Raw genomic sequence first — 15,467 nt, forward strand, 5'->3', positions numbered from 1 at the left:
ATCTTTAGTCTCAGTTTAATTTTTTTATTAGTATCTACTTTTTCATCATTCCTGTTGTGGCAACATTTGAAGCATCTGATTGTATAGACTGCAGCATCCTCAGGAGCAGGCTTGCTTTTTTTTAGGATATTTTTAGCCTTTCCCAGATGTACTGTCCTAGACAAGATCTAGACACACCTTGAAGAGTACAAAGTAGCATCTGTTTGTATATGAGCTTTCCCTCGATAAAACTTAAGCAATTAAATGATTATTGTGTGTTTTAAAAATACTGCTATATCATTACAATTCGTATATATGGATCTGAGTAATTTACATTTGTATTAAATGTTCACCTCTTCTCTCATATGTTTTAGAAGAAAGCAGTAGTGAAAATGAATTATGTGTTGGGAAGTATGTAATTTTTAAATACAGCTTCTAGTATAGCCTTCTGTTTTGCTAATGAATTCTGTGTTTGGTAAGCATGATAAACACAAGCTTTTTCCTGATATCAGATTCTGATTTCAAGAACTTAGACTCTATTTTTGACTTACGGTATTACAATTAATTTGTTTTCTTATTTCTACAGCCATCAGAGGACATTTGTTCTGGAGGTTATGGGGAGACACTGTGGGTATGTATTGTCTCCAGCAGTTTATATCTGTACATGTATAATTGTGAAAGACCAAGAAATCTGTGCCGTAAATGTCTAATCATTTTTTATGTTTCTTAGGTATCTAGCTCTTGTTAGTGCCTTAGCCTGTGGTGCAGATTGGGTATTTATTCCTGAATACCCACCAGAAGAAGGATGGGAAGATTCAATGTGTGTTAAACTTTCAGAGGTATGTTTGGGATTCCCTGATGACTTTGCAGATGTTTAAAATGCACATGTTTGTTTGGAAGCAGTGATTCAAAAGTGTGATGAGGATTTTCAGCAAGTGTGCTTCTAGTGTTGTGCTATTTGATCTTAAACACTTCTTTTCCTACATTCTGTGATTGTTTTGAATAATTGTATGACCTACTCTAGGGATTACATAAAACTATTTCTATATATGCAGTGTGTGTACCATTCCTCATTGATACACAGCATTTGGCTTCATTAATGAAAAGACCTGTATGATGATAAAATGAGTGTAAACTCTGAAGTGATCAAGCTTAAGAAATATTTCCTAAAATTCTACTAGTTTAAAGTATAACAACTGATTATAAAATTGTGCTGTAAATATCCTTTTTTTCCTTATATTGATGTACTTTTATTTTTATTATAGAATCGTGCACGAAAGAAAAGGTTGAATATTATTATTGTAGCCGAAGGAGCTATTGATTGCCACAACAAACCTATAACATCAGAGAAGGTTAAGGATGTAAGTGTCAACATCCCTATGATACACTTTGTTTTGTTCTTTAGACAGTACTAACAATAACATTTCTGTAAACTTATTCCTGTAAGCTTATCACGTGGTTTACTTCTTGTGTTTTATTGTCTCATGTGCTGCTTTATCTGAATCTCTAGTCCACTAAAGGAGGAATTATTTCAGTGACTGTCAATTAGAACCTTTTCTACTTGTAATATAAGAAAACAGTCCCAAACACCTATTTCGTGAATGTCTTAATTGATAGAATCTGAAATTTACTCCAACCAGTCATGATAATCCCATTTCACTGTATATTTGTATTATTTTAACAAAGGTCTGTCTCATAATGAAATAATACTGTCTGCTTTGGACAAAGTCCTGACACTTTTTTTTTTCTAAATGGCTGCTCTGCTGAAAATTTCATTGATGTCTAAGATGAAGAAAAATGTTTGAGAGAAAATTATTCTGGTTTTTTTGAACAGAGTCTCTTAAGAAAAGAAACTGAAAAGTAGTCATTGGTAGGAGTGAATTATGACTGACTTTTAACTTAATATGAGATTTATTTGTACTTTGACCGTGAAGTTTTGTTTACCACAGCTATCATTTGAGAGTGGTCTTTGACTCTTAATTCAGAATTGCGGGTTTACAAAGCAAAATTTAGCAGCAAGCGATGTTAAGTGTGCATACAACAGAAAGCTATTGTGCATTTAAGAAACATTGCTTGCTGCAAATTTCAAACAGTTAAAAAATTCAAAAACTACAAATAACTGGGATAGATGATTTTGTATATAACTTATAAATTTTCTTTTATGCTTTACAATGTCCGTTACTGATCCCTAACCTTACAAGCTCACAGAAGATATATTAATAAAACATGTCTTTCTGTGACTTTAGATTTGGTGTGTTACAGAGGGAATGGAAAGAAAGTCTGACTGAATGAAACAGTTTTAGTATTGTAATGTTTACAGCAAATTTTTAAAATCTTGTCAGTGATACTTTAGTGAAGATGAGTTTTAATCTTTACTCAGTCCTTTGGGATATTAAGTGTTACACATAGTTGAAATGTAGAGTGACTCAAACATTATATTTGAACTTTGTTCAAGCATTCTAATTATAATATTTAGACCTGTTTTTGTAAGGTTGAGCTGTGCATAATGAAGCCATTGTAACTGTAGTAAAACATTGCAATCTAGGCCATTGTTTTGGTATTGTTAATGTTCGTTTAGATAAGGAACCTGGAGTTTACGTTTGGGTTAGGAATGCACTGAAGACTGGCTTAACTTTAGTGTTCAACTTAGTATTTTCATTATTGTTGACATAGTAATATATAGAGAATTTTACTATTTCAGTAGCACATAAAGCAGAGTGATGCTAACACATGCTTATCTAAAATAGCCTAATAATAAACCCACTTTATTTTAAAAATCTTTGCAGCTCGTAGTTCAGCGACTCGGCTTTGACACTCGAGTAACTATCTTGGGTCACGTACAAAGAGGTGGAACCCCTTCAGCTTTTGACAGAATTTTGGTGAGTGAACCTAAAATAATGACTCATGGCACCACACAGTAGCCCTACATTTAGATCATTTATTTGAGGATGAGGCAGTACTTTAGCTGATTAACTTGACAATCCAATTATTCTCTCACATTAACTGTATAGCTAAAATTCAGAATAACGAAGCCCTTTATCTAAAGGAATATGTATTAGGTTTAAAAGCTGCAAGAAAATTATCTGTGCTTAAGGGTATTAAACAGCCTGCAACATTTTCACTTACCAGGGAATAATTGATTTCAGCTTGATTTTTAGAGAAATCATGACCATTTCTGTGATTGTAAGCCTTATACTTTTAAGTGCTTGCTTAAACATTCAAACATTATCTATTTTCAGGCAAGTCGCATGGGTGTGGAAGCTGTTCTTGCCCTTTTAGAAGCTACTCCAGCTACCCCTGCCTGTGTCGTGTCCCTGTCTGGAAACCAGGCTGTCCGTCTGCCTTTGATGGAGTGTGTGCAGATGGTGAGTTTCTGGCAAAAAGCCAGAATTAATTACAACAGACCACTGTGTACAATAATTGTCTGTTGTCATTAAAACACTGGTGGGAATGTGTGCAGCGCTTTCCCACATCTAGGAAAATGAACTTCATATGTGTTTTCTATATTGTATTACTTATTTGCAAACTACCAACAAACAACATATATTTTTTTTTTTAATTTGTTTTAAAATTTTGTCTTGGATCTTTTCTTTATAACTACAACAAAATTCTTCAGATGCTTGCATCCTTTTACCCATCACACACAGCAGACAGATTTCTGCACTAAAACTGTTCAGTGTAAACTGAAAAAAAAAGTACAAAGTAGATACAGTGACTTTCTTAAATAGTTTTTGTCCCAGGAAGTCTTTAGATTTCTGTTCTGTTTTATTCTTTTCCTGCCCACTGTAATTTATGCTATGATAACAGGTATCTCATAAATTAGTAAAATGGCAATATTTATTTTTTCACTTTAGAAAGCTATTTTGGCATTATATGTGTATTGCAATATATTAAACAATCAAATTCCTGTGTTTTTTAAGCATATTGAGTAATCAACTTGTTTTTTCAAGACTCAAGAAGTCCAGAAAGCCATGGATGAGGGAAGATTTGTTGAGGCTGTGAGGCTTCGTGGAAGGTATTTCTAATAACTTGTATCAGTTTGTTTACTCTAGAAAAACAGGAATGCTTTGCTCCTCTGTTCTTATAGGAATATGGTGTAGTAGTGATTAGTGTCTGGACTCAATCATAAAGGTCTTTTCCAGCCAAAGGATTCTATGATTCTATGCTGGCACTTGACACTTTATTTTAAATAATATAATATCTATACATTTTTGTGTATTTGAGAATAATGGAGGAGATAGAAGACAAGTTGCTTGAATAGAATAGTTGAATTTCTTACTTGCATAAAAACCTGCGAACCAAAGAAAAACTAGTTCAATACTGTCAAACTAGTGACTGATACTAGCCTAACTAGTCACAAAGAAAAGAGCTGCTGTGTTGGATGAGATGACTTGTAGCAGCCATATGTTTGTTTATTCAAGATTTGTTTTTTTTGAGGCCAATGCAGTGAGCTTATTTGTAAGTAGCTGTCAGTTTCCCAACAGTGATGTTGGAGGGAAACATTCAACACTCTTATGTGTCAACAGAGTATTATCTGTTTCAGCTCAGTTGATAATAAAATGCTTTGTCCCAGATCTGTAAAACTAACTTGCAAGCTATAGAGTTATATTTTCTGACTAGTCTCTTACAGGATATTGAGCATTTTCCAGTGTTCTATCATTTCCAGTTTTTTATATGGTTTGTATTTGTAGTAGTTTTGGTGCTAATATTACATGACTATTTTTGAAAGTTTATGAAAAAATTAAATGTTCCTTTTCTTATTTCTTTATCTGTTTAGGAGCTTTGAAAATAACCTTAATACCTACAAGTTACTGTCACACAAAAAACCAGATGCTGAGCTTCCAAAGGTAAGAGGTTCTCTTTGAGTGAGCAATGCCTATCTGCTTTTGGAGAATCATAACAAATAGTGGTTTTCTTCTCACCCCCAGATCCTGCCTTAATACTGTCTTCAAACCTATACCATAGGATATTTTATAAAATTAGTTAAATGCTACAATGTCAGAAAGATGCTTGCAGCACACAGCTTTATTCTAATAATATCTATCATTTTTTAGAAGTGAAATACTACAAATTTCCTGTTAGTTTCTTTCTGTCTTGGATATGTGTCTGATCACAATTGCTATAATGTCTGGTCCAAATATTTACTGTTATGCTCAGTTCCTTAACATGGAGAGAAGGAAAGGTGATGTAATCATGATTAAGAGTCAAAATCTTAGGCTGAAGAAGGAAGATTCAATATGAAATAATTCTATCCTTCCCTTTTGAAGGGCAAAACCACCCAAGAGCAGGAGTAAATCCAGGACTTAGTGGGATGGAATAGTGAAGATGGATGCATCATGTTTACTTGGTCTAATAAATTACTGTGCATAATACAGCAGTGGAAACTCAATTGGGGTTTTTTTGTAGTTTAAGTTGTGTATAGGAGAAAATTTGAATCTATTAGGAGGTAGAAACTAAATATTATGTGCAAAGAAATTTAAGACAGGATTTTTTTTGTCTTCGTTAATAGTTTGCAGAATGATTCTGGTTTTGATGAAAGTTGGTGACTGTCACTTCACTAGTTAATTCTTTTTTTAATTGTGATTTTTACCTTATTTGCATGATTATGTAACTTACCTTTTTTTTTAATTTTTATTCTTCGTAAACATTTGAGTAAAGGTTAATATTTTCAATATTATGAAGGAGAAAAATGCCATTGAAAATAGGAAAAGGTCATTTGAATAGCTGACATCTGTTCTGAAAATCTGTGGATAGCAAGTAATCACAACTAGTCATTTTAATTGACAAAAAATACTGTGTAGTATGTCATGGAAAGCTTCAAACAGTAAAGGAAACTTGGTTACAAATCTAAAGTCATAGTAGAAGCTTCCAAGGAGATGACAATAAAATAACTCTAATTTAAATTATACTTTTGCATAAACATAAGTAGAAGTGAGTATATAGACCAAAGTTACTTCAAGTATTTTTTTTTTTCTCAAAAGTAAAGACCTAAGTTTAACCTTCAAGAGATCAAAGCATTCAGGATTTTTTTTGGTGGATATTTAACATTTGCTTTGACAGATCAGGTGTGTGTCTGTGTTCGGTGGTTTTTTTTTTTTTTTTATGTATACCACTGCAAATTTAGGGCTGTTAGTATTGGGCTTTTGTATTTTGTTTCAAAATAGCTTTGCCATATCTTTTTTTCTGATGGATAACAGTAGAAGGAAAAGTAGGCCACTTGTAATTATTAAGCACTTGGATTTGACCACACAAGCTAAATCTGTGTGCTTCAGTAAAAGCGGATGGAAATTAAAAAGTAGATGAAATATGTACACGTCCCATGAACTGAGGAAGAGGCTAAGCTGATCATATCACTAGAGGCTACTGATTGCTGCACTTCAGCAGTGCTGCTGAGCACAGATATTCTGGTACTGTGTTTCCTTTGCATTTTTCTACACTTTGATTGTTTGAGACCTAAAAAAGAATCCACATATGGTCCCTTTTTTATCTTCTTTTCTTTTTGTCCTGCTGCTCCTTCCTCCCACCTGGGTATTTTTTCTGATTGGAAGAGATTCCATGATCATTACCTAACATCTGTTCTGGTTTTTTGTTTTGTATTGCCGTCTTCCAGGATAAAGCTAATAACTTCTAGCTCTTCCACAGTACCAAATTATTCCAATTCTGCCATGTCAATAGGTATAAACAATTTAAACTCATCCAGCTTGCATTTTTCTTTATATGATTTGCTGCCATTTAAATTCTGTTTGCAAAATTCATATAGAGTGGTTAAACTCTACAGAAGATCAGGCATTCTTTGCTTATATTTTGCTCTCAGTATTAATTTCAAAGCTGTAAAAATAAACCAAAATTAATTGCAATGCTGTCTTCATTTTCTGGAAATAGATTATATTTTTATCCGTGGTAAATCAACAGTTACTGAAGTCAATGAAACTATGTTGATTTACACTAGCTAATCATTTTTCAATTAAAAACAGTAGCTTGTGATTTATCTGGAAATAAACCTTCAATTGCAAAGACTGTTTTGTGTATAGGACTTCAGGAACTTTGAAATTTCCTTTCCTACATTCCAATACATAGCAACTGTGTAGGATGGACAAATGAACCATGTGTAGAAATGAAGGTGTTTATGAACTATTATTTTTTTCTTGCAGACTAATTTTAACGTGGCAGTTTTGAATGTTGGTGCCCCTGCAGCTGGAATGAATGCCGCAGTGAGGGCTGCAGTGAGAGTTGGCATAACTGAAGGCCATAAAATGTTTGCTGTCATTGATGGATTTGAAGGTTTTGCTAGAGGGAAGGTCAGTATTACCTGTGTGCATTACATAGTAATGTGTACCCTGTTCCACACTTCTTACCTTTATGTTCTTAAAAAGTATGTTTTGTCATAACTATTGTGGGAAATGATTCTGTAAATTCTTTTAGACTAATTTATCGTAATTTATTGCTAATTATGTGCTGCAGAGGTACAAAAGATTAATCTGACCTTCAGATTTTGGTCAATATTTAGCGTAAGGTAGGTTTTCCACTGAGTAACAAGCTGATTCTGTGCAATGACTTGTTATATCTGCATTTCTTTGCTGTAAGAAACTTTGCAGTGGTGCTTGTTGAGTGAGGAAACTCCCCCCCCCCAAGTGAGTTAGATTCTTCTCTTCCCCTGTTAAAATATTAAGCATCAGATTGTATACTGAGGAGAGACTGATTTCTACTCCTAGCTGAAGCCATTGATCCCAAAACTGACTTCGAAGACCTAGTTTTAGATTTTTTTGCTTCATGATCAGTAGAAAAAAATGTGAAAATAGGATCATGGTGTGAAACAAGGAGGCAGGGTTGATCATGGTCAGGAGGAAGAAAGAACACATACAATGGAAAGGAATTGGTAACAATTCAAGATAAATTAAGTTAACCTCTTGATGCTGTTTTCTGTCTGCCAGGTTCATTTTTAGTGCTGTCTGTGCACAACAACTTGTTCCAACAGCTTTACATTAAGAAATAGCTGATGTTTGCTACATGTCAAAAGAAGTAATTGGATAATTACTTAACAAAATGTCTTTTTTTTACTTCTGTTCAAAGATAAAGGAAATCAGCTGGGGAGATGTTGGAGGCTGGACCGGTCAAGGAGGATCAATTCTTGGTACCAAACGGTAACATCAATATTTTACTACTTGATATGATGAGTTATAGTATTTTATACAACCAGTGTGTGATTCTGTACTCTTTTTCTTCCACTGAATGTTTTCAATATTTTTTTTAAAAACATTGTTATATTCCAACTTAGGTATCTTTAGAGTACTGTATCAGCACTGAGAGGATGAAATCGGGAGTTAGAGTATCAACTTCAAATTTTCTGGGGCCCTTACCCTTAAAAGCATTTCAGATCTGTAGTTTCTTTACAATTGACATGATTCCTCACTGATTGTCAGGAAGAATTACTTGTATGGGTGAATATGTAAACTGAAAAATATTGTGTTTCCTGCACACTTTACTATTTCAGCGTAGTATCTAGTTCTTATTCTGACAAGTCTGTAAATTGGTTTTATTTTTCTTTTGGTTTAATAATTTTTAGTACTCTTCCTGCAAAATATTTGGAGAAGATTGCTGACCAGATGCGCACTAACAACATTAACGCCCTTATGGTTATTGGTGGATTTGAGGTACATGGAAATGTCTAATTGCATCTCAGTAGACTATAATCCCTAACAGTATGCATAGAGTTCTTTAGTATGTACACAATCTTCACGTGGCTACATTTCGTTATCACCGTATTTGATATACAACACAAACAGTGTTCAGGATCAGAAGCACTGTCACTCACTGGTTGTGTGGAAAGCTGACATCCAAGACACTGACTAATAATTACAAAACAGAATGTTACCAAATGGATAAATGAGGTGAGACAGTGTGATAGTATTTTTGTATTAAAAAGAAATCATTATTTCAGTAGTGGAGGTTCCAGTCTATATCAATACGTAGAACAGACTTCCAGAAGTTCTTGACCTTTAGTTGAAACAAATTGCCCTGTGGTCCCTTATTTAAGCCACTCTTTCTCATGTAAGGCATTTCAAAATCTGAAATTGATCTAGAGAAGTATTTTATTTTTTTTTCTGCATTTCATGATAATTTCATTTAACCAAAATAATAAATGTTGGAAGTCTTGATTCGGGAAAGTATTTTGCTAGCTCTTCCCAGAGAAGAAAGTGTTTGTTGCTTCTTGATAAGGAATGAATCATCTGGTGTCTTTCCAAGCTGTTAGGTGTGGCTATAGTTCAAGAATATTAAAATTTTAAATGCGCAACAGTACTTGAAGTTTGGGGAACTACTTTGCAGCATGTTTGTGTTGTATAAAGCATCTTGTTGTGTCTTAATTATATATTCCGTTGAAAATGGATGTTCTACGTATGATTTATTGTCAAATGTGTACCTGTTTTTAATGCTTTGTTTTTTTCCTGCCTATTAGATTTTAGTGATTCCTTAATGCTTGACTTGCTGAAGTGTGCTGTGGTAGAAATGGCTCCCCCTGTGGCCCTTTCCCTTTTAACACTCCAATTTTGCCCTTATTTTATTCATCCTAATTTTTCACCCAATGCCTGTGCCCAACAGGCATACCTCGGACTTCTGGAATTGTCAGCTGCCCGAGAGAAATATGATGAATTCTGTGTTCCAATGGTTATGGTTCCTGCAACTGTATCCAACAATGTACCGGGTTCAGATTTCAGCATTGGTGCAGATACTGCTCTGAACACTATAACTGATGTAAGTCTATTCTGGTGTGTGCGCTTACTAACAAAACAGTTCTGGTTAAAACTGACCAAATTGGCTAGAACTGGATATTTTTATAGACCAGAACTTTGGAAATGTAATCTGAAAAATTATACAGTTACTTGATACAGACACATTCATGATACCTATGTGAAAAAGAGATAGTTTATGATCCCAAATGCTTCCATTAGATTTCCTCTGGAACTACCATGACCTGTAAATTTGTAACCTACAATATAAAATGGCATATATCTGTTGTATTGGGAAGAAAGAATTTGACCATTTGATGCATTATAGAGGGAAAAAAAGTCCCCATTATACATAGAGTATCGGTATACCTAGCTGTAACAAGCACCAAGTGACTTGTTTCTCTGTTCAGAAAGAGATCCTTAGTTATGTAATAGCTTTATTCCCTTAATAGAGAACTTAAGATCCATATTTCTCTAATAGTAGGAGCTACACGTACACAAGTAACAAAAATAGTTGACATATTATGAAATATATTTAAAAAATCAAATTCAGTAATGCAACATAAATAAAAAATTCTATTTCTATATATTCTGACAATTTTTTGTCTGTGAAACAAGAGCAGTAATACTACACTTCCTTCATACTTTATATTTTCAGCACTATCTGCAGACACGTACATATCACAAATAGAGTTGCAGAGTTAAAACACAGCAAAGACCCTAATAAAACGTTTGCCTTTGAAATAGAATTTTTATTTTCACCAATAAAGAAGAAAACTAATTATTTAATAACTTAGTGGATTATGATGAATTACCATATTTTATTACAAGTTCCTCTTCTTTATTTTTGTCACTGGCCATGTTTGAGTTTGAATGTCGGAATTTTTCACTTGTTGGGCAGTGGAAAAGAAAGAAGTGGAAAAGAAAATAATGAGCACATTGATTGTGTAAAGTGAAAAATAATTTCAAATTGCTTTTGAAAATTGTCAACTCTTCTCTCACCTAGAAGTATTTGGAGAATTTAATCATAATATTATTTTCAGAACTTTAAAAGATTTCTCAAAATCCTATCAACTTCAAAAGCACTAACATAACTTTCACCTTTTTTGTTTGCTTTGTTTTTTTTTACCATGCCAGTATTTTTATCTTCAGCAGAGTAAATTTCCCAGTTTCAGTTTTCTTTAACCATTGCCTTAACCTAGACTATAAGCTAACTAAAATTTATCTTGAACATACTCTTTGTAGACCACTTAGATTATAAATGTTCATGTTGTTTCCAGTTCTGGTAAATAAAAATATCTCTCCAAAATGACTGATCACAAATTAAGGTGAGTAGAATGATTGTGCATAACACCTACTTTTCTTCTTTTCTTTTCTTTTCTTCGTAAGCTTTGTTTACCTAACTGACTTCTTTTTATAGCTTATTTCATGTAGAAGGGATATACTATAGTCAGCCTCTCTCCTTGCTGTTTTGCTTTATAGTTAGGTTTCTAGAGATTTCTAGAATACTCTCAGTTCTCAAAATTCTGGGTTTTACATTTTATTTTGCCTATATTTTTCTCTGAAATAAATATGAAATGTGATGGCTTTGCAAGGTTTAGATTCAGTCCAATGAAAAAATGTAAATTATGTTCTCTTTCGGGAAGGAGCAGACTTTTGTGTTGGAGAAGCATTTCTGCTTGGTATCTTTTCAGTTTCCTGCTTTGATTGTTTGAACATAATTCACTAAAACTGATAATGAAAAATGTATGTTTTCATTCCTGTGTCCTGTGTTCAGATCAGGTTCGATAGTGATGATGCCCCCTATTAAATGTGACTGATAGGCTCAATACAAGTGGTACTATTGACTGTAGTAAATGAAAGTAGCAGATGGACATGAACATCCATAATATCTAGTTTCTGGCATTTTTATTCCTGTTGCCACTAGTAGGTCAATAAATGCATCATAGTCCTCAATGCTCTCATATTAGTACCTCTTAATGATCAGGCAAATGTCATCAGCACCTGTGGTACTGTTCTTACTTCTGTGTTCTTGACAACTGTTAGTAAGGTAAGTACATTTCTGCTGCCTAATGAGGCCTTGTTAGTCTTTGACATGACTAAACACTTGTTAATGTTAGGTTCGTTGAAACTTGTCAAGGCCTGCACATAGTACCATCAGACATTTGCTAAAAAAAGTGTTACGATGTCACATTTTAAAACAAAAACAATAAAAATAAGACTGATGGAATGAGAGATCTGGCAAGTGTTCTTCGCCTCAAGTCATAGTGGATGGTACATTTCTCAGAAATTAGAATTTAGATTCTGTACCAGATTCTGTGGCCCTCTTGATGTTCCCTTTTTTTCCCCATTTTTATTTTAAAATATCGACTTGTAAGCAGTTGAATGGTAGTATTTGGTTTGTCTTTTATGATATGCTGTATTTTTCACTTTAGATTTTCAGAGTATTAGTGAGAACAATTTTCAGTGAAAACTGACATAAAATACCGGGGCAAAGCTGGACATTTCTGTACCTGAAAAGGGTACCTAAGTATGCTTAAGGCATATCTAGATACACAAAATAATTTTTTTAGGATTGTGGGATATGAACATGAACTTTGAGTTTGCTGTGAAAAGAAGCATCAATAAAATAACTACTGTAATAAAAATACCTATATTCTCAATTTCATGTTGCTAATCCAGCAATGAATAGAATTTTATTTCAGACTGTAGAGCTCTGGAATGTCAAAACAAAGATGTGTTAATTTTTTTCCTACATAATCATGAAGGATGGAGTTTTGTTTTTTCTTTTTTTTTAAATGAAAGGTGGAATACTCTAATACTGATAAAAAAGAGGAGTTACCAATACATTTTGCAAATGGAACTAAAAAGCAGAAACATCTCTGTAACTAAGCAGAATGAATAAAAAGTTAGACTCTTTCAGCTAGCCTGTGGATGGACTTGAGGAAACTGTCTGAAAGAGGAATAAACTAGAGGAAGGTATGGAAGAATATTAATTTGACTTAGGAGATATAGAAGTAAATGAGGAAATGAAAAGAAAAATGGAGAAAAATAGAACCTGAAAAAGGGAGAGGCTAAAACTCACTAATGAGTTTCTTTGACGATCTGCCTTTTCCTTTCATCAAAGGGAAGGAAGTAGAGATTGATCAGATGGTTTGGGGGGAAAAATAATAGCAACCAGCCACTGAGGAGCAAAGAAAGCCACTGTTAAATTGCCTTAACACAGTCTCCATGCCCTTGAAGAACACAGACTCCTGTACCCTCCCATTGCTGGAACAAGCATATGTGGCTCCATATTAATCTGAACTGGGAAACTAAGAATTAGATGTGCTAAGGTAGCTAACCAGTTGAATTTTCATCTACTTCAGTGCTAGCAACAGCTACATGTGTAGCTGGACCAGTAAATCCGTACCTTTCAGTAGCTATTTACATCAACATAGTGCCACAGTTTTGCTTAACTGCAGGTATTTTTATAAAGCATGCTTGGTTATGGCAATACCCTTCTTAATAATACAAATACAATGAAAGGGTGTGAAGTGATCAGACCATTTTATTGACATAGTACAGTATCCCTCTATGATCTTATTCTAGTACTTAATTAAAAGCCTTAGTTGTAAAGCGATTGTTAAAACCACCAATCACACATTTGCCCTGTATAATTAAGTTACCCTTTATTGAAAGCATTTTGATATTATTTTGCCACAGTGATGCAAAGATGTTGCATATAGTCATTTAATGCTCGTGCTTGGTGAAGGTGCAGTCTTTGGATATGTTTGCTGAATTCACTTGCATCAAATAAAATGACAATATTTAATGCAAGTAAAACATATCTTAACTACATCTTAACATGTCATAAGTGCAGACTAACTAATTGCATTAGTTATTACTCTAAATCTCCCTTTTTTCTTGGTTTTATCAAATGTCTCAATGTAAAACTTTAGGGGAAACTCATGGTTTGCAGATCTCCAGGAAGCCACGTGGTTTTACCAAACCACTGTGGCTCAGTGAATGTCTATTTTTCAGTAGAAATAAAAATTCAAAGCAACCTGAGTGAGCCAAATTGTGCTCAGCAGTTACTGACTTTTTCTGAGGGAAGTCTTGTCCACTTTTGTGCATAGATGGGGGGGAAGCTCATCTATTGCCATTCTGGCTATACCACTTCTCAGAATTGCAAGTCTGAAAGTGCAGCCTTTTTTCAGACTGTGTCTCAGATTTAAACTGGAAATGCATCCTAGTACTGAGCTTAATTGAAAGTTACACTTTCTAATGTCAGTCTCATGTATTTTGTGAGTTTGCACTTACACACCTAATAATGTATGTCCTGTCCTCTTGTTGAATAAGGCCTGTTCTGTCTAGGACAAAAACCTAGAAAGCACAATTCTTTGAGGTGAATTTTTTTCCCCATATTTTTTCCTAAGTTATTGCTTAAATCAGTCACGGTATAGCTGTTTAAAGATTTAGCTATGTAGAGTTAGCCTAATAGCTATGTCATTTTGATCTGCAATAGTTTACTTCTCTGAACTGATTGGAGAAATGGAAAAGATTCTGTGAACATCAGTTCTTTCTGGGAGAGATTAGAAAGTGGTAATATGCCATATAATCAGGCTTTCTTGTGGAGAGTTGTTACATAGTCAGTTAGAAAAATTACCACTCATCATGAGAGATGCTGCGTAGTTTACGTCAGAAAGAATTGGAATAGCGTAACTAAAATATAAATTCATTGACTTAACAGCTGCAAAGTCTTAACCTTTAATAGGTGTCAACATAATACTTAGGAATACCTAATCCTTCTCACATTCTTTTCACAGATTTATTTTGTAGTGTGTGGAGCCTTCCCAAGGACGTACAGCTGCTTTTTAAAGAATCTTTGAACTATACTTGCAAACTTTTATTACCTCATCCATATGCACATGTTCCTGGATTTTTGGGGAGCCTATGTCCAGTCTTTGTGCATAGAGGCAGATATGTGATGTTGATAGAATCTTGGACAGCATAGGCAAAACTTTTTTCTTTTTTTTCTTGGTGGAAGTAGATGTGTGTCTGGACTTTATAACAGGTTTTTTGTAAAAACTGCTTTCTTTAAGCATTTCCTTCAAGTTGTAGGTGGTTTACTGGTTAGCTTTCTAAACTCCTTAACATGTATCAAACTTTGTTCTTTAAACGGTTTCTTGTGGAATGATTTCCAGTCTATCTTCATGCTGCTTTTTTCTGCCCAACTGCTTCAGACCTCTATGCTGTGCACAATTCACATTCGCTCTGTATTAACTTGCACTAATCTTCTGCGTTTCTTCAAAGAGCATTGTGCCAATGCAACCCCAGTGCACTGTTGTGGTATGTACAGGATATACCCCTGCCAAATAATCTCACCAGTTGTATTTACATGGGCCAATGGACAGCCAAATTTACCATCACATGCAAGGAGTCATTAGCAGAGCAATCCAAAGAGAAGGAATGTGTCACTCATATTTGTACCACTGCTTCAGGCCTATGAAAGTTGTCTGCAGCTACACGAGGCACGTTCCCGCTTTGAGGAGTTTTGCGTACCTATCTGTGTGTTGCCTGCTACTATTAGCAACAATGTGCCAGGCACAGACTTTAGCATTGGTGCTGACACTTCTTTGAATGCTATTGTGGAGGTAAGACTGCCTATCTTTGAAAAGTTAAGATGATAAAATGCATAAGATGAGTATACTTAAAGACCTTGAAATGTCTAGTTTTCTAAATAACTCGGTTACTATATTTTTTTAATGTCTTGTTAAGATA

At 34.2% G+C, this 15,467-nt stretch overlaps 1 protein-coding gene across 3 annotated transcripts in view; it reads left to right on the forward strand.

The window, feature by feature from the left end:
* PFKP (phosphofructokinase, platelet) overlaps positions 1-15,467 on the forward strand; it is a 42,752-nt gene that overhangs the window by 19,927 nt on the left and 7,358 nt on the right. Inside the window, exons 7-18 of one of the 3 annotated variants that reach the window (XM_061997287.1) lie at positions 566-610; positions 710-818; positions 1,245-1,340; positions 2,766-2,858; positions 3,219-3,344; positions 3,930-3,994; positions 4,757-4,826; positions 7,131-7,277; positions 8,050-8,120; positions 8,543-8,630; positions 9,577-9,729; positions 15,188-15,340. In XM_061997287.1, coding sequence (XP_061853271.1) covers positions 566-610; positions 710-818; positions 1,245-1,340; positions 2,766-2,858; positions 3,219-3,344; positions 3,930-3,994; positions 4,757-4,826; positions 7,131-7,277; positions 8,050-8,120; positions 8,543-8,630; positions 9,577-9,729; positions 15,188-15,340 — 1,216 coding nt within the window. The remainder of the gene's footprint in view (positions 1-565; positions 611-709; positions 819-1,244; positions 1,341-2,765; positions 2,859-3,218; positions 3,345-3,929; positions 3,995-4,756; positions 4,827-7,130; positions 7,278-8,049; positions 8,121-8,542; positions 8,631-9,576; positions 9,730-15,187; positions 15,341-15,467) is intronic. The other 2 variants (XM_061997288.1, XM_061997290.1) reach the window with 2 other exon arrangements.

The sequence above is a fragment of the Colius striatus genome, chromosome 5 (genome assembly GCF_028858725.1).
Source record: "Colius striatus isolate bColStr4 chromosome 5, bColStr4.1.hap1, whole genome shotgun sequence".
NCBI classification, from domain to species: Eukaryota; Metazoa; Chordata; class Aves; order Coliiformes; family Coliidae; genus Colius; species Colius striatus.